The sequence below is a fragment of the Procambarus clarkii genome, chromosome 47 (genome assembly GCF_040958095.1).
Source record: "Procambarus clarkii isolate CNS0578487 chromosome 47, FALCON_Pclarkii_2.0, whole genome shotgun sequence".
In the NCBI taxonomy this organism is placed as follows: domain Eukaryota; kingdom Metazoa; phylum Arthropoda; class Malacostraca; order Decapoda; family Cambaridae; genus Procambarus; species Procambarus clarkii.
The window spans coordinates 17,295,780-17,314,010 of record NC_091196.1 but is presented as its reverse complement, the minus strand read 5'-3'; the positions used below and the strand labels follow the sequence as shown (position 1 = coordinate 17,314,010).

At 45.8% G+C, this 18,231-nt stretch overlaps 2 protein-coding genes and 1 non-coding gene across 3 annotated transcripts in view; 2 read left to right on the top strand and 1 right to left on the bottom strand.

Annotated features, from left to right (window-relative positions):
- Window positions 1–1,351: 1,351 nt before the first annotated feature.
- On the bottom strand, window positions 1,352–5,556 carry LOC123762890 (uncharacterized). The gene is made up of 4 exons (XM_045749630.2): window positions 5,480–5,556; window positions 4,889–4,941; window positions 3,419–3,605; window positions 1,352–1,924 (listed from the first exon to the last, which is right to left on the bottom strand). Exons 2-4 carry the CDS (start codon window positions 4,938–4,940, stop codon window positions 1,735–1,737), a joined length of 429 nt encoding a protein of 142 aa, XP_045605586.2. The 5' UTR covers window position 4,941; window positions 5,480–5,556; the 3' UTR covers window positions 1,352–1,734.
- LOC123763127 (5S ribosomal RNA) lies at window positions 2,683–2,801 on the top strand. Its single transcript, XR_006773400.1, has one exon. It is a non-coding gene; the product is annotated as a 5S ribosomal RNA (ribosomal RNA).
- A 178-nt stretch (window positions 5,557–5,734) lies between the features above and the next one.
- Window positions 5,735–18,231, top strand: part of LOC123762891 (uncharacterized) — a 51,663-nt gene continuing 39,166 nt past the window's right edge. The window contains exon 1 of the mRNA XM_045749632.2: window positions 5,735–5,935. The gene's annotated coding sequence lies outside the window, so the exon portion shown is untranslated. The remainder of the gene's footprint in view (window positions 5,936–18,231) is intronic.

The following is an 18,231-nucleotide window of genomic DNA, read 5'->3' as shown; positions in this document are numbered from 1 at the left end:
CGTCGTGCAAATTATACAAATAAGTGTAATACACTCTATAGTAAATCACTTCTTTTCTTCACCTTAAAAGTACGAAAATGAGTTTTGGAGAACTCCTATTTCAATTAAGCCCTGATGCTAAGAAAATAGTTAGAGGGATAGAAGCCCTAAACCAGAAAATAATAAATACAGAATATGCGGTCATATTCAATGAAACATGTTTGAAAGAAAACCTGCTGCCAGTATACACCCATATATATATATATATATATATATATATATATATATATATATATATATATATATATATATATATATATATATATATATATATATATATATATATATTAGAATATTTTGGTAGCAGTCTTTCCTGTAGACATATATTATTAAATATGACCGATTAAGTAAGATTAATAATTCTAACACGAATTTTCTCGATCTTTCTTACGTTTCTTTTCACTGTTGATGGTAATTCAAAGATCAATTCTCCAAAATTCATTTTTATTTCTAGTCTGACGCGACACTTGAGCGCGTTTCGTAAAACTTATTACATTTTCAAAGACTTTAGTTTACACACACACACACAACTTTAACTGAATAGAGCTTAAACACCTTTCGAGTTTTTATACCTACATTTGGGTGAAGTGACATGTTACAATAGTTTTGGATGATGTGAAAATAAACTTTTAACACAAGACAGAACACGAAACAATGAAATACAAACAGGTATTAAAGGTAGGTAACTGCAGAAGGCCTATTTTTATTGGCCCATATTTCTTGATGCTTCTATATTGGTACGGAGTCTTGAAGTGGTTAGAATATAGTTGTGCATTAATTGGCTGTTGATTGCTGGTGTTGACTTCTTGATGTGTAGTGCCTCGCAGACGTCGAGCCGCCTGCTATCACTGTATCTATCGATGATTTCTGTGTTGTTTCTGCAGCCTGTGTACTGTGGTAGGCTGCAGGTGTAGCCTGTGTACTGTGGTAGGCTGTAGGTGTATTGACTTCTACGAAGCGGATCCTATTGGTTCAAATGAGGCAGCTCTTGTAGGCCTACTAGGCAGCTCCTATATATTATATCCACCCAAACTCATTCATATATATGTCAAACCTACACTTGAAACAATCAAGGAATCGTTCACCTCACCCGGAAATTTGGTCCAAATGTTAACAACCCAATTTCCTGAGAGGCTGTTAAGGAAGTGAAACTATCTATACACAAGAGGTTAATAGACTCATTGTTATATATAGGCTGAAGGTAAATACATTAACTGAACAAATAAGAGAGTATGACAACAAGGATTAAATACATCATACATGAACACTGACTCACGCCACGGTGTATAGTCTGGGGAATGAAACTAGCGAGAGTGTATACAGTGTGTATTTTTCACTACATTATGACCCCTCGTTATGTATTATGTATAAGGTTAGAATAATCAGTATACTGAGGTACACATGATACACTTACACTGACTAGAGTCAGTGTAAGTGTATGAGTACACATGAATTCCTCAGCTCACAGCTCCAGTCATCATTAAGACCAACAATCCTCACTTAACAGCATTTGGCTGAGGCTCAGTCAAGTGACGACTCTCATCCAGCTCAGCTGCACGTCCGTAACACGTCCAAGACACGTCTGAGACACGTCCAAGACACGTCTGAAACTCGTCCACGACACGTCCAAGACGCCACGGAGGCCTGAGTGGTGTGGCAGCCACTGGTGCAGGTGGTGGGCGTCAGTGGGTGCGTCTAGCCGCAGGTGGGCGGCACGACAGCATTGGGCGCGGAGCAGTAGTATGAGAGGGAGAAGGTGACGGCGGTGTTGACGGAGGTGGAGGTGACGGTGTAGGTGCTGGACACGTAGGTGACCAGGGTGATGGCCACCCGGCCCCCCCGCGCCCCCTCCTGCACTGGCAGAGTCCCGGACAGCTCCGGCGACCTGTTGGGGAGGAGAGCTTTGTCAGGTGCTGGGGTGGCGTCTGTGTCTCCTGGGGGGAGGGGGGGTAGCATAGTGCTGTGCCCAGGGGGGGTGGAAGTCACTAAGGGTGGGATTTAGTGACTACTTGGCCTGGTGTTGGCCTTTGACGCTCCCGACAGATATACGATACCTATGACGTCACTGGGTATGTAATTAGTGACGTCATCAATGCACACTTTCCCTGTCATAACAACTTGGTTATTATCGTAATTATTACTGTATTGATCTTAATTCTTAAAGTCTCATTTTGAAGATTGTTGAAGGCCTAAACAAGTTTGTAATGACACGGCTAGGTACGCTGTATTGGTTGACATCAAAGGAGCCTTCGACAAAGCACAGGGGATTGCGATCCTGGACGAGCTTGCATGCATGGGTGTCAAGGGGAGACTCATGAAATGGGTTGAAGACTACCTCACAGGAAGGAAAGCCGAGGTCTGCTTCAATGGAGCAGTCTCCAGAACAATGAGTATGGAACTCGGGACCCTTCAAGGAGGAGTCTTAAGCCCTACACTATTCAATGTACTTATGAACGCCATTGCAAATATTGATTTTCCAGAAGGAACACAACAAGTGGGATATGCAGATTATGTCCTAATACAAGCTCCCACCTTGGGAAAAAATAAACAATCCATTAAACTCCTTGGAAGGAAATGTGTTGAACTCTGTTTCACTCTCTCCACAAACAAGACAAAAGAACACTCTCATCACAAGTGGGGAGAGCCAACGGCCATACCACGTTGGGAACACCACTTCTCGTCCGATCAGCGAAGTTAAGCAACGTTGGGTTTGGTTAGTACTTGGATGGGTAACTGCCTGGGAACACCAAATGCTGTTGGCAATAATGTTGTTAATTTCTCAGAATGTTTGGTAATATGTTTATTGTTTGTGATGTGTGTCTATGTATGTATTAACACATGTACTGAACGGGGTGAGAATAGCTTGAGCTACCTCATCCCTTTGTGTGTATTTTACATCAATAAACTTATTTCAATTTAAATTTAAATTTCAGTGGGGAGAAAATGAAGAACTACAAATTAATGGTGTAACACTTGAATGGGTTGACCACTATCGGTACCTTGGCGTCACTGTCGGCTCTAACAAGGGGAAGAAAGAGGAGCTCAATCAACTCATAGGAACAGGCAAGCGTCGACTCAGGGCACTGAAAGCTATGACCTAGAATGGACATGGAGCCTCTATTGCCGTGCTTAAAATGATGTACACAGCCTATGTGCGCTCCGTCATAGACTATAGATTTCGCCAGCCGCCAACATTTTCTAGTACGACAATTTTGGGCCGTAGGAAGAGTATACGTCAAAATGCGACGTTCTAATAGGAGGACGGGTTGGTCAAGGTGAACAGAGAGAGCTGGAGACGCACTTTACACAAGCCGAGTGTAAACATGGAGGGAGAAGGAGCCTAAGAGCTGGCCAGGAAGGTTACAGGGGATGTACTCACTGGTCCAGGTGGGCGTCGTCATTAACAGCGCCCGTCGGGATGTAGCGACGGAGGCGGCGTCTCCTGCAGGGGAGGGCGGAGGGGTCTCTGAGGCAGGTGAGCGGCACGATGGTGGTGGTGGTGGTCAAGATCACGTTGGTCTTGGTGGACCTTCTTGCGATGAGGCGAGCGTCTTCCTCCTTCACACCTGCAGGGGGAGGGAGGGAGGGAGGGAGGGGTGAGTGGCTCTGCTCTGGGCCAAGACAACACATGTGCACCTCCTCTAAGGGGAACAGGTGTGGGTTCTCCCTCCCACACCTGTTGATCAACCCATCCCCATAAAATAATAGTACAAATATCGACTATTTGGTCAAACGTACAAAAATGGACTGTTGTAAGCCCCCAAAGTTCACATTTTGTATTTTGAATACAAATGGCATGTTAAAAAATGAATTATAACTAAAGAACCAAGCCTCTACTAGAAACCTTAGGCCTAAAATAAGCTATTTTAGGCCTAAAATAAGCTATTTTAGGTCTATAAAAAGTCTATAGGCTTTTTATAGGCTATATAAAGCCTATATAGGCTATAAAAAGCCCATAGGCTTTTTATAGATAAATAAGCTATAAAATAAGCCTATAGGCTTTTTATAGCTTATTTTAGGCCTATAAAATAAGCTATTTTAGGCCTAATAGGGTACACATATGAGCCATACAAGGCCTAACAATTTTTACATTTGGTTTAGGCTATGATATCGTGCCCTGAACACAGTTAATATACTTCTGTACTTTCTGGCAAATAGTTGATATCTTCGCTATCGTTTTAGACGGCTGGGCTGTAGTTACTCATGATATCGAACCGTCCGTCTGTACCTGGACTCATTCCCACCCTGGACTCATGGTGTGACTCACTCTATTCACCCTATGTTCACTGGTGAGTCGTATTTACTCACCCTTAGAGGTTTATAATTACGTTAGAAAATGTTACTCATCCTCATCCACGTGTTCTGTGCCCGAGAGAGGTACTCATCTGTGTAACAGTCATACTCATCTGTGTAACAGTCATACTCATCTGTGTAACATTTCCTCATTCAGAATTACCCATATGTGCTCACCAAGAACTCCATGAACTAAACATGGTACATATATACTCACCCTGGGAGAGAAGTACTCACCCTGTGAGAGACGTACTCACCCTGGGAGAGAAGTACTCACCCTGGGAGAGAGGTACTCACCCTGGGAGAGAGGTACTCACCCTGGGAGAGAGGTACTCACCCTAGGAGAGAGATACTCACCCTGGGAGAGAGGTACTCACCCTGGGAGAGAGGTACTCACCCTGGGAGAGACGTACTCACCCTGGGAGAGAGGTACTCACCCTGGGAGAGACATACTCACCCTGGGAGAGAGGTACTCACCCTGGGAGACGTACTCACCCTGGGAGAGTGGTACTCACTCTGAGACTCACACTCATCTCGAGGTACTCAACACACTCACCGAGGACCGCGGCCAGCAGCCCGCAGCTCATCACAATCACCAACAGCTTCATCCTGGAAGAAAAAGATACAATTAAGGCCCATAGTAACCCTGGTGGACCGCCCTGGTGGACCACCCTGGTGGACCACCCTGGTGGACCGCCCTGATGGACCACCCTGGTGGACCGCCCTGGTGGACCACCCTGGTGGACCACCCTGGTGGACCGCCCTGGTGGACCGCCCTGGTGGACCGCCCTGGTGGACCACCCTGGTGGACCACCCTGGTGGACCGCCCTGGTGGACCACCCTGGTGGACCGCCCTGGTGGACCACCCGGGTGGACCACCCTGGTGGACCACCCTGGTGGACCGCCCTGGTGGACCGCCCTGGTGGACCACCCGGGTGGACCGCCCTGGTGGACCGCCCTGGTGGACCGCCCTGGTGGACCGCCCTGGTGGACCACCCGGGTGGACCGCCCGCGTGGACCGCCCGCGTGGACCGCCCGGGTGGACCGCCCTGGTGGACCACAGTTTACAGGAAGCAGTAAACCTGTGTTTGGGTTCCACATTATGTGTCGTGGCAGGTCAGTGTTGACGTGGACCAGAGTCTTATACCTCAGGTCCTTGTGCTCCCGTGCCAGCGGCTTGTCCTGGTGGTCCTGGTGAGTGTTGTATGGTCTTAGTGGTGTAGTGAGGACTCCTGGTAATTATCTTATGACACACCACAGGTTATGACACACCACAGGTTATGACACACCACAGGTTATGACACACCACAGGTTATGACACACCACAGGTTATGACACACCACAACTTATGACACACCACAACTTATGACAACGTGTCATAATCTTGTTTTGAATCTGTAACACAGTGGTCTTCGTTCTCGGCTCACAACCGAGAGATCAAGATTCAGTACCCAGGCAGAACGAAAAGGAGCTGGGCACGTATCATCTTTCTCCTTATGTACCTGTTCACCAAGTAGTTAAATAGATACTCTGGAGCTCAACAACTATTGTGGGTGGCACCGTGTCGAAGACCAGTAGCTGGCCTACAGGAACCTCCATCACCGTAAGTTCACACTTCCTGTACTTATTACACAGCGACAAAGGGAGCAGTACAAAGTACTCTCCCTGTACAAAGGTAACAACGTAGCTTGAAGGGCTGCGTGTTGGAGAGGTACCTGCAGGCTCCGTGTCCCCAGAGCCTCGCCACACAGGCGTCACCTCTGGCTCAAATATTATCACATAAACCCCTTAAAACTCCATCTTGTGTTAATGCCAGGATAGTCTGAGACGCCTCGTGCTGCCTTCCACAGAGGACGGGTTGGGGTCGACCCCATTCTTGTCCAGAATGTCTTAAACGGTTCATATTGGAGAGATTCCGAAGTTGTGTAGTGTGTCGCAGCCACAGTGGAGGAGCTTGGTATTGCTTGGTGTCCTGAACGTGATCAGGTCATGTCTGTGGGTCAGGAGAGAGTGGACAGGCACAGGAAGGCCGCCTGTGGCCGATACAGAGTGCCACGGTGGCACTCTTGGTACCTCTTTTCTTCCCCACACATGTTACTGAATGCCCTTTATTCTCTTCTCCGAGGATATGGGTTCTGTTAGACCTGATAAACAGGATTGAACACGAGACGGGTTCGGGTCCTCATGTTTGAAGACATTTAAAAATTTGCCGACGATACAAACAAATGTAGACATAAATTCTGAAAAGTTCTAATTCGGCCGATGGAAGTTAATGAGGACAAATATAAGGCTACGAAACAGACATTGGTATGTCTGCTGACAAGAAGACTTGGCAGTCATAATTATTGGGGATCTTAAGGCAAACAATCAAAGAATTGTTTTCAATAAGAGAAAACAGAGAAATCACATGGATGTACACACACACACATATGGATGTACACACATGGATGTACACACAAGGGGCACACGCACTAGGGGACACAGGTGGAAACTGAGTGCCCAAATGAGCCACAGAGATATTAGAAATAACTTTTTCAGTGTCAGAGTAGTTAACAGGTGGAATGCATTAGGCAGTGATGTGGTGGAGGCTGACTCCATACACAGTTTCAAGTGTAGATATGATAGAGCCCAGTAGGCTCAGGAACCTGTACACCTGTTGATTGACAGTTGAGAGGCGGGACCAAAGAGCCAGAGCTCAACCCCCGCAAGCACAATTAGGTGAGTACAATTAGGTGAGTTCACACACACACACACACACACACACACACACACACACACACACACACACACACACACACACACACACACACACACACACACACACACACACACACACACACACACACACACACACACACACACACACACACACACAACACTAGCAACACTAGCCCACAGAATGAGAGCGAAGCTGCTGATCATGGGGGACCTAAATCATGGAGAGATAAATTGGGAATCAAGGAATCCCCATGGAGGGGACGAAACGTGGGGAGCAAAATTAGTAGATGTTATAGACAGGAATTTCCTGACACGACATGTGAAGGAAGACACAAGGGAAAGAGGAGGAGATGCACCGAGCCTATTAGACCTGATTTTCACCCAGAACGTAGAAGATATCGAGAATTTAGAGCATGAAATACCTCTAGGGGCCAGTGACCATTGTGTCCTAGTCTTTGACTACATGATGGAATTCAAACTTATGACCATGGGACAAGAGATCTGGGAAAGGAGAGCTGACTATAGGAAAGGGGACTATATGAGGATAAGGGACTATCTGGGTGAAGTGCAGTGGGAGGAAGAAATTAGAGGAAAAACAGCCCAAGATATGATGGACCTAGTCATACAGAAATGCCAGGAGGCCGAAGAGAGATTTATACCAACGGTAAAGGGAAAAAATAAGAAGGAATATAATAACCCATGGTTTAATAGACAGTGTCAGGAAGCAAAAATGGCCAGCAGACGGGAGTGGAGGAAGTACAGAAGACAAAGAACAGAGGACAACAGAAGCAGATACAACAGAGCTAGGAACGATTACATTAACATAAGACGAACATCGGAAAGGGACTATGAGAACGATATTGCAATCAAAGCGAAAAAACAACCTAAGTTACTACACAGTCATATAAGAAGAAAAATGTCGGTGAACGACCAAGTGACAAGACTAAGGAAGACAGAGGGGGCATATACTGAAAGTGACAAGGAAATCTGCGAGGCACTGAATGCCAGTTTCCATGGAGTGTTCACTACCGAGCCTGAGCAGCTCCCATTGTTGGAAGGGGTTACCCTAGATGAAAGTCTATCAGATATAGAGGTGACAGCAGAGGAGGTAATGAAACAGTTGACAACTCTAGATGTAACTAAAGCAGTTGGACCAGACAAAGTATCACCGTGGATACTAAAAGAAGCAGCACAGGCCCTCAGCGTGCCTCTGGCAATGATCTTTAATGAGTCACTTATGTCAGGAGAATTGCCCAGTTGCTGGAAGAAGGCAAATGTCGTGCCGATCTTCAAGAAAGGAGATAGGGAGGAGGCACTTAACTACAGACCTGTATCACTGACAAGCATCCCCTGTAAAATACTGGAAAGAATAATTAGGCTGCGACTGGTTGCACACCTGGAGAACATTAGGTTTGTGAACAAACATCAACATGGGTTCTGGACAGGGAAATCGTGCCTAACAAACCTTCTGGAATTCTATGATAAAATAACGAGGATAAGACAGGACAGAGATGGTTGGGCAGACTGCATATTTCTGGACTGCCAAAAAGCCTTTGATACAGTACTGCACATGAGACTGCTGTTCAAGCTCGAGAGGCAGGCGGGGGTGGGGGGAAAGGTCCTAGAATGGATAAGGAACTACCTTACAGGAAGGAGCCAAAGAGTTACGGTAAGGGGCGAGAAGTCGGACTGGCGAACAGTAACAAGTGGAGTACCACAAGGATCGGTGCTGGGAGCAATTCTATTTCTTGTATATGTTAACGACATGTTTACAGGCGTAGAGTCCTACATGTCGATGTTTGCGGATGATGCAAAGTTGATGAGAAGAGTTGTGACAGATGAGGATTGCAGGATCCTCCAAGAGGACCTGAACAGATTGCAGAGATGGTCAGAGAAATGGCTACTAGAATTCAACACGAGCAAATGTAAAGTTATGGAAATGGGACTAGGAGATAGGAGACCAAAGGGACAGTACACAATGAAGGGGAACAGCCTACCTGTAACGACGCGTGAAAGAGACCTGGGGGTGGACGTAACACCTAATCTATCTCCTGAGGCACATATTAATAGGATAACGACAGCAGCGTACTCTACACTGGCAAAAGTTAGAACATCATTCAGAAACCTAAGTAAGGAGGCATTTAGGGCGCTTTACACTGCCTACGTAAGGCCAGTCTTAGAGTATGCCGCCTCATCATGGAGTCCCCATCTGAAGAAGCATATAATGAAACTGGAAAAGGTTCAGAGGTTTGCAACGAGACTCGTCCCAGAGCTACGAGGGATGGGGTATGAAGAGCGCCTGAGGGAACTGTGCCTTACGACACTAGAAAGAAGAAGGGAGAGGGGGGACATGATAGGAACGTATAAGATACTCAGAGGAATTGACAGAGTGGACATAGACGAAATGTTCACACGGAATAGTAACAGAACGAGAGGACATGGATGGAAGCTTGAAACTCAGATGAGTCACAGAGATGTTAGGAAGTTTTCTTTTAGCGTGAGAGTAGTGGGGAAATGGAATGCACTTCAGGAACAGGTTGTGGAAGCAAATACTATTCATAATTTTAAAACCAGGTATGATAGGGAAATAGGACAGGAGTCATTGCTGTAAACAACCGATACTCGAAAGGCGGGATCCAAGAGTCAATGCTCGATCCTGCAGACACAACTAGGTGAGTACAACTAGGTGAGTACACACACACACACACACACACACACACACACACACACACACACACACACACACACACACACACACACACACACACACACACACACACACACACACACACCTTAGATTAGAACTTCATTAGAAAATCATCAGAAACTTCATCAGAAAATCAGAACTTCATTCAGAAACCTAAGTGAGGAGGCTTTTAGGGCGCATTACACTGCCTACGTGAGACCCGTCTTAGAGTATGCCGCGCCATCATGGAGCCCCCACCTGAAGAAACACATAAGGAAACTGGAGAAGGTTCAGAGGTTTGCGACGAGGCTTGTCCCAGAGTTACGAGGGATGGGATATGAAGAGCGTCTGAGGGAACTGAACCTTACGACACTAGAGAAAAGAAGGGAGAGAGGAGATATGATAGGAACATATAAAATACTCAGTTGAATTGACAAAGTGGAAATAGATGAAATGTTCACACGTAATAGTAACATAACGAGGGGAAATGGGTGGAAACTGGAAACTCAGATGAGTCACAGAGATGTTAGGAAGTTTTCTTTTAGCGTGAGAGTAGTGGGAAAATGGAATGCACTTGGGGAACAGGTTGTGGAAGCAAACTCTATTCATACTTTAGGTATGATAGGGAAATGGGACAGGAGTCATTGCTGTAAACAACCGATGGCTGGAGAGGCGGGATCCAAGAGCCAATGCTCGATCCTGCAAGCACAAATAGGTGAGTACACAGACACACACACACAAGTCCTGCCTCACAGGGTTACTTGAATTCTACGACCAGGCAACAAAAATGAGACAAGAAAGAGAAGGGTGGGCAGACTGCATATTTTTGGATTGCCAAAAAGCCTTTGATACAGTACCACACAAGAGGCTAGTGTAAAAGCTGGAGATGCAAGCAGGAGTGAAAGGGAAGGTACTCCGTTGGATAAAGGAGTACCTAAGCAACAGGAGACAACGAGTCAGTGTGAGGGGGTGAGGTCTCAGATTGGCGAGACGTTAAAAAGAATAACGTCTGCGGCATATTGCGAGGCTGGCTAACATCAGAACAGCCTTCAGGAACCTGTGCAAGAAATCATTCAGAATCTTGTACACCACATATGTAAGACCAATCCTGGAGTATGCAGCCCCAGCATGGAGCCCGAACCTTGTCAAGCACAAACAGAAGCTAAAAAAAGTTCAAAGGTATGCCACTAGACTTGTCCCAGAACTAAGAGGCATGAGTTACGAGGAAAGGCTGCGGGAAATGCACCTTACGACTCTGGAAGACAGAAGAGTAAGGGGAAGACATGATCACAACCTACAAAATCCTCAGGGGAATCGACCGGGTAGACAAGGATAAACTATTCAACACTGGTGGGACGCGAACAAGGGGACACAGGTGGAAACTGAGTACCCAAATGAGCCACAGGGACGTTAAAAAGAACTTTTTCAGTGTCAGAGTAGTTAACAGGTGGAATGCATTAGGCAGTGATGTGGTGGAGGCTAACTCCATACACAGCTTCAAATGTAGATATGATAGAGCCCAGTAGGCTCAGGAATCTGTACACCAGTTGATTGACAGCTGAGAGGCGGGACCAAGGAGCCAAAGCTCAACCCCCGCAAGCACAACTAGATAAGTACAACTAGGTGAGTACACACATGGATGTACACACCCCAGGTGACAAAGATTATAAAAGAAAGAGAAGGCTGGGCGGACTGCATTTTCTTGCATTTTCACTGCATTGTCGGAAAGCCTTTGACACAGTACCGCATAAGAGGCTGGTACATAAGCTGGAGAAACAGGCAGGTGTAGCTGGTAAGGTGCTCCAGTGGATAAGGGAGTACCTAAACAATAGGAAGCAGAGAGTTACGGTGAGGGGTGAGACCTCCGATTGGCGTGAAGTCACCAGTGGAGTCCCACGGGGCTCTGAACTCGGTCCTATCTTGTTTCTGTTATATGTAAATGATCTCCCGGAGGGTATAGATTCATTTCTCTCAATGTTTGCTGACGATGCCAAAAATTATGAGAAGGATTAAAACAGAGGAGGACTGCATAAGGCTTCATGAAGACCTGGACAAACTGAAGGAATTGTCGAACAAATGGTTGTTAGAGTTTAACCCAAGGAAATGTAATGTAATTAAGATAGGTGTAGGGAGCAGGAGGCCAGATACAAGGTATCATCTGGGAGATGAAATTCTTCATGCGTCAAAGAGAGAAAAAGACTTGGGGGTTGATATCACGCCAGACCTGTCTCCTGCAGCACATATCAAGCGGATAACATCAGCGGCATATGCCAGGCTGGCTAACATAAGAACGGCATTCAGAAACTTGTGTAAAGAATCATTCAGAACTTTGTATACCACATATGTCAGACCAATCCTGGAGTATGCAGCCCCAGCATGGAGTCCATATCTATTCAAGGATAAGACCAAACTGAAAAAGGTTCAAAGGTTTGCCACCAGACTAGTACCCGAGCTAAGAGGTATGAGCTACGAGGAGAGACTACGGGAATTAAACCTCACTTCACTGGAAGACAGAAGAGTTAGGGGGGACATGATCACCACATTCAAGATTCTCAAGGGAATTGATAGGGTAGATAAAGACAGGCTATTTAACACAAGGGGCACACGCACTATGGAACACAGGTGGAAACTGAGTGCCCAAATGAGCCACAGAGATATTAGAAAGAACTTTTTTTAGTGTCAGAGTGGTTGACAATTGGAATGCATTAGGCAGTAATGTGGTGGAGGCTGTCTCCATACACAATTTCAAGTGTAGATATGATAGAGCCCAATAGGCTCAGGAACCTGTACACCTGTTGATTGACGGTTGAGAGGCGGGACCAAAGAGCCAGAGCTCAACCCCCGCAAGTACAACTAGGTGAGTACAGGGCCTGGAACACCCGCTCACAGGGGTGACAAGGGTTATCACAGGGGTGACAAGGGTCATCACAGGCGCTGCATTACTTGTGAAGAGAATATTGAGAATATATTGCGACTCCCGCTCAACACTTCCATCTGATGCCTCTGTTCACCCAGCAGTAAATATATGCCTGGGAATTCAGCAACTATTGTGGGATGCATCCTATGGAACATCAATGATAGTAGGCCTAGAGGGGCCTCGCTAGGCCTAACAAGGGGCCTGTAATGGACAGTACGAGGCATGTGAATAAGACCTGCTACACGTGGACCAACAGACCGTTTATAGTTTTAAATAATCTTACGTTCTTAGGACAGATGGGTTAGAGGAGATATGATCACGACGTCAAAGTTTCGAAGGGCCAGCCAGAGCGGGAAAATTCCTAAACAGTCTACAATTAAAAAGAATGATCCTTGATAGAGGTGATCAACCAATCTACACTTGTTCTCCACCGTGGGAGGAGCCGACCTTCTAGTAACAGAAAGTCTCCCCATGAAAAAGGCTGCCTATGATCCGACAATCCTAAGGCGCATCACAGGAAAGCAAATGAGCATTATTGCAGCAGCAGGAGCCGCCCACATCTTCACAGACGGATCGGTGGACACAGAATATGAGAGTGCTGGCGCTGCTCTTTGCACGGCCAGCATACAGGCATATTGGAGACTGGGAGGACTAGTATCATCAACCCAAACTGAGCTGTTTGCCATACAACAGGCATTCGCATATGTGATTGCACAAAACACTCAAAATGCAATCATACACACAGACTCAAAAGCTGCACTTCAAATACTAGGACAAAAACAGTGGAAAGATAACGTGGAAATAATTACCACCATTTTGTATCTTGGAGCAGTCGCTAAAGGCAAAGGACTCAACATAACTTTAAACTGGATCCCATCCCATATTGGAATCACATTAAATGAGAAAGCTGATGAAACTGTTAAATTGGCACACCACAGCCATCCAGTGATCCACAAAACCATCCAACCAGCCAAGAGTACACTAAACAGTATCAACAAACTCTTACACTTTAACAATCTACACCAGAGAGCAGCAGAAGGTTCGTCCTCTACAATATGGTATCTTCAGGCCACCAAGTTAGACAGGTTAAATATCCCTAAAGGAGTCTACAGGGAAATAGCAGTTAGGTTATATAGACTACGTCTAGGTTAAAGATGCAACTGGGAGATTGGTGAACACCGACAGAGAGAATGCATCTTCTATCAAACTGTCACAGAAAAGCCATTACTTCACTATGTCCTGGAATGTGAAGCAACCAACGACCTTAGAAGAGCTTTAAGAGTCCCTGACTCTTGCAGTAACCACCCTGAAGCCATCAACACTGCCACGCTTCTGGTCAAAAAAGGTGTCCAGCAGCGGGAGACCCTCATAAACACTGTCAAGCAGTATCCTTCCCCGCGATAGTCGCCTCACGAGTAAATGCGACCTCAGCACACTGTAGTCATCCACCCTCCCAAACAAAAACTAATCTACCACCTATTCATCCCGTGTCACCACCTTTTGGGTGGCATAATCTTCATCAATCTGTCACTCGGATAAGAGTAGTGGAGAGACGACCTTAGTAATGAGGTGGTCGTCGAGGCTGACTATAAACGGACTAGAAAGAAGTTCAACTACAGAGTTAAATGACAGTTATTAGAGGCGGGCCCAGGAGCTGACGCTCACCCGGCACAGAGACAGGAGAGTACACACACACCTGACAACACCGTGACACCACAAGCTGCCACCACACACCTGCCCCCACCTTATATAGCGGCGTCCTCTCCCCTGGCGGCCACCAACCTTAATAACACGGCCGCCCCCCTTGTGATAAACCTCCAGTTTTCCTGCCCCGGGTACAGCGTCCTCCTTCCTGGCCGTGGTGGCCCCTTAATTCTGCCCTGGGTACAGCGTCCCCCTCCTGGCCGTGGTGGCTCCTTAATCCTGCCCCGGGTACAGCGTCCTCCTTCCTGGCCGTGGTGGCCCCTTAATCCTGCCCTGGATACAGCGTCCTCCTTCCTGGCCGTGGTGGCCCCTTAATCCTGCCCTGGGTACAGCGTCCTCCTTCCTGGCCGTGGTGGCCCCTTAATCCTGCCGCCACACACCAGCCTCACCCTCACCGCTGCTCCTGCTGCTGCGTCCACACCAGCTACCACTACTCTACATCTACCACTACTACCTCTACATCTACCACTACTACTTCTACAACTACCACTTCTTGCTTTGGTGTTGGGCCTAACGCCTATCAACTGGAGAGTTATTAAAGCCACCACAATAGCTTAGAGTGCTCTCCTCCTCACACCTGTAAGGTGATAGTGTCACCATACAGACCAGAAGTAATCACGTCACTATGCCCGCGTGAGGAATGAATCTTCCTAAAATTAAATCAAGGATAGTGTCACTATACACAGAGGGGAATAGTCTTCACCAGTCAAAAGACTGTAGTGTCACTATAGAGGGAAGAGGGAAATAATCTCCCCTTACCTTGAGTCCACCATATAGTCTCACCATCACACCGACCATAAACACAGAAGGATCTCTCAGTTCAGCTACGGCAAGTGCTGCCACCACAACTGAACAGATTGTGAGAGTCAGCAACTGAACCACCAACTTGCAAGTTGACTAGTTGACTATGAACGTGAAACAAAAGCGGAGGACGACACACAGCAACTCGCATATCCATTACCAAAATTAAATGTGTTCAAGGAAACATGAACATGAGTCAAACAAGAGTCAGTGGGCCAACGGGTGTTGCCGCAGCTCCACCACGACTTGGCGAGGTGGAGCTGGTGTACGACCTGGTGTACGCTTGTATAAGTGTACATCAGGTCACCTTGTACACGGCTCTGGGTCAACTGAAGTGTACAGAGCGCGAACTAAGACCCACACTGTGCAACATTACATTTCCCTCTGTGTAAAGAGTGACTCATTTAGAAGTGACTTATTTTTCCACAGGTGAGTACTGGTTGCACTATAAACTGCTACTCACAGGATGAGTATGGGGGTGCACAATAAACTCCCAATAAATGAATATTTTAGCTGCTAAAGAAAACAGGTTTGAAATTAAATTCCTGTGGATACCATCACATGTTGGCATCTCAAGGCATGACACTGTTGATATGCTTGCTAAGTCAGCCTGTAGAAAACCAGTGGTAGAAATTGATATGAGTGTTTCAATAGCAGTGACAAAGAGAATACTTAAACAAATATCTAATGAAAATCTCACCGACCTAACAAATTCACAAAGACCTGAAAGTTGTAGCATTAAATATTATGATAGATATCGTGAGGAGACATTCACATATGGGACTAATAGAACAAGAACCCGGCAATATGATGTTATAGTGGCCAGAATACGCCTGGGATATAGACGTATCTGGCAGCTTTCTCAAAACCCAAATGTCGAGTACACAATGTGTCAACTTTGTGAAAGAGAAAACATGCACTCCCTTGAACATTATATTGTAGAATGTCCCATATTGACTGACTTTCGCCCTCCTGGGCTAAGGTATGCTGAACTGTGTAATTACTATATGAATACTGGAACACTTGATGATATATTGGATTTGTACCCAAGATTGACTATGTAATACATTTGCTATTCAATGTTTGTGATGTCACTATAACCTTCTGTGTTTTTTTCTGTGTTGTTTGTTAAGATTTCTCTGGTGATGGTTTGGTTCTGGTAAGAGATTATATGTTCCTTAATGGAGCCCTGTTGCTTATGCATTGTTAATCGCCTGGAAAGAGATGTTGTTGTCTTGCCTATATACTGAGTTCTTTGGGGCTTACAGTTCCCAAGTGGGCATTTGAAGGCATAGACGACGTTGGTCTCTTTTAAAGCGTTCTGCTTTGTGTCTGGAGAGTTTCTCATGAGTAGGTTGGCCGTTTTTTTGGTTTTATAGTAAATCGTTAATTGTATCTTCTGATTTTTGTCTGTAGGGATAACGTTCCTATTAACAATATCTTTCAGGACCCTTTCCTCTGTTTTATGAGCTGTGGAAAAGAAGTTCCTGTAAAATAGTCTAATAGGGGGTACAGGTGTTGTGTTAGTTGTCTCTTCAGAGGTTGCACGGCGTTTCACCTTCCTTCTTTTGATGTCTTCAACGAAACCATTGGAGAAGCCGTTGTTGACTAGGACCTGCCTTACCCTACAGAGTTCTTCATCGACTTGCTTCCATCCTGAGCTGTGGCTGAGAGCACGGTCGACATAAGCGTTAACAACACTCCTCTTGTACCTGTCTGGGCAGTCACTATTGGCATTTGAGCCACATTCCTATGTTTGTTTCCTTAGTGTAGACTGCAGTGTGGAAACCCCCGCTCCTTTCCATGACTGTGACATCTAGAAAGGGCAGCTTCCCATCCTTCTCCATCTCGTAAGTGAAACGCAACACAGAATTCCGCTTGAATGCCTCCTTCAGCTCCTGCAGACGTCTGACATCAGGTACCTGCATAAAAATGTCGTCAACATACCTGCAGTATATGGCAGGTTTCAAGTTCATGTCAACTAAGACCTTTTGTTCGAGGTACCCGTGTAGAAGTTCGCAAACAGGACACCTAGGGGAGAACCCATGGCGACCCCTATCTATTGCTTATACATGTGCCCATCCGGGCTCAAGAAGGGTGCCTCTTTAGTACAAGCTTGGAGTAGTTTCCTTAGAATGTTGGGCTATCTAAGAATATAAGGTTTCCTTAGAATTACCTGATGCTTGGACAAAGAGTGTCATTGTTCCCATCCCCAAACCACACTCAGATAACTATAGACCCATATCTCTAACATCGTGTGTTTGTAAAATGCTTGAACGTATTGTTCTTAACCGACTCATGTATCGTATACAGGGGCATCTGTCACCTCAACTGTTTGGATTTATGCCTGGGCTCAGTACACAACACTGTTTTGCTGAGTACTTCGCACATATTGAAGCTTCCCCTCAAACAGTCTTCATCGACCTAGCAGCAGCTTTTGATACAGCAAACAGAGAAATCATACTGGAACAGCTTGCCGAGCTGGGAATACAAGGAAAATTACTGAAATGGATAAAGTGCTATTTGTTTAATCGAACAGCATATGTTTTGTTTAATGGTGTTAAAAGCACAGAGAGCAAACACTTTGAACTGGGAACTCCACAAGGAGGGGTCCTCAGTCCCTTGTTGTTCAACGTTCTGATGCATAAACTTATTAAAGATCTTCCAACTAATACTGAAGACACTGTCATTTGTTATGCTGATGATATATGTTTACAGGCTGCCTCCGAGCCTAGAATGCAAGTTCTGCTCGACGCTTTTGCTACTAGAGCTGAGGAATGTGGCCTCCTTATCTCTGTACAGAAAACTCGTGCCCTCATTCCATGTGGTATTCCACCAGCCAATTATCATATAGATGGGCGAGCACTTGAGAACTGCGAGTCTTACAGATACCTTGGTGTCCCCATTAACGACCCTGGGTACCTTTCTTCTCTCAAGAGGAGACTTTGGGAGAGATTAAAGCCCTTGCGGGTCCTTGTTGGTGTCAATCATGGACTAAACGTGAGACTTGCTAAAATGTTTTATGTATCATTTATACGCTCTGTGATTGACTACAATGCTCTACATCTCACAC

Bases quoted from the DNA above. Each gene is read 5' to 3' on its own strand.
- LOC123762890 (XM_045749630.2), bottom strand. From the start codon at position 4,940: ATGAAGCTGTTGGTGATTGTGATGAGCTGCGGGCTGCTGGCCGCGGTC. The intron at 3,606-4,888 runs GTGAGTGTGTTG...CTCCCCCTGCAG, and splicing joins GCTGCTGGCCGCGGTCCTCG to GTGTGAAGGAGGAAGACGCT. The intron at 1,925-3,418 runs GTGAGTACATCC...CCTCCCCAACAG, and splicing joins GACGACGCCCACCTGGACCA to GTCGCCGGAGCTGTCCGGGA.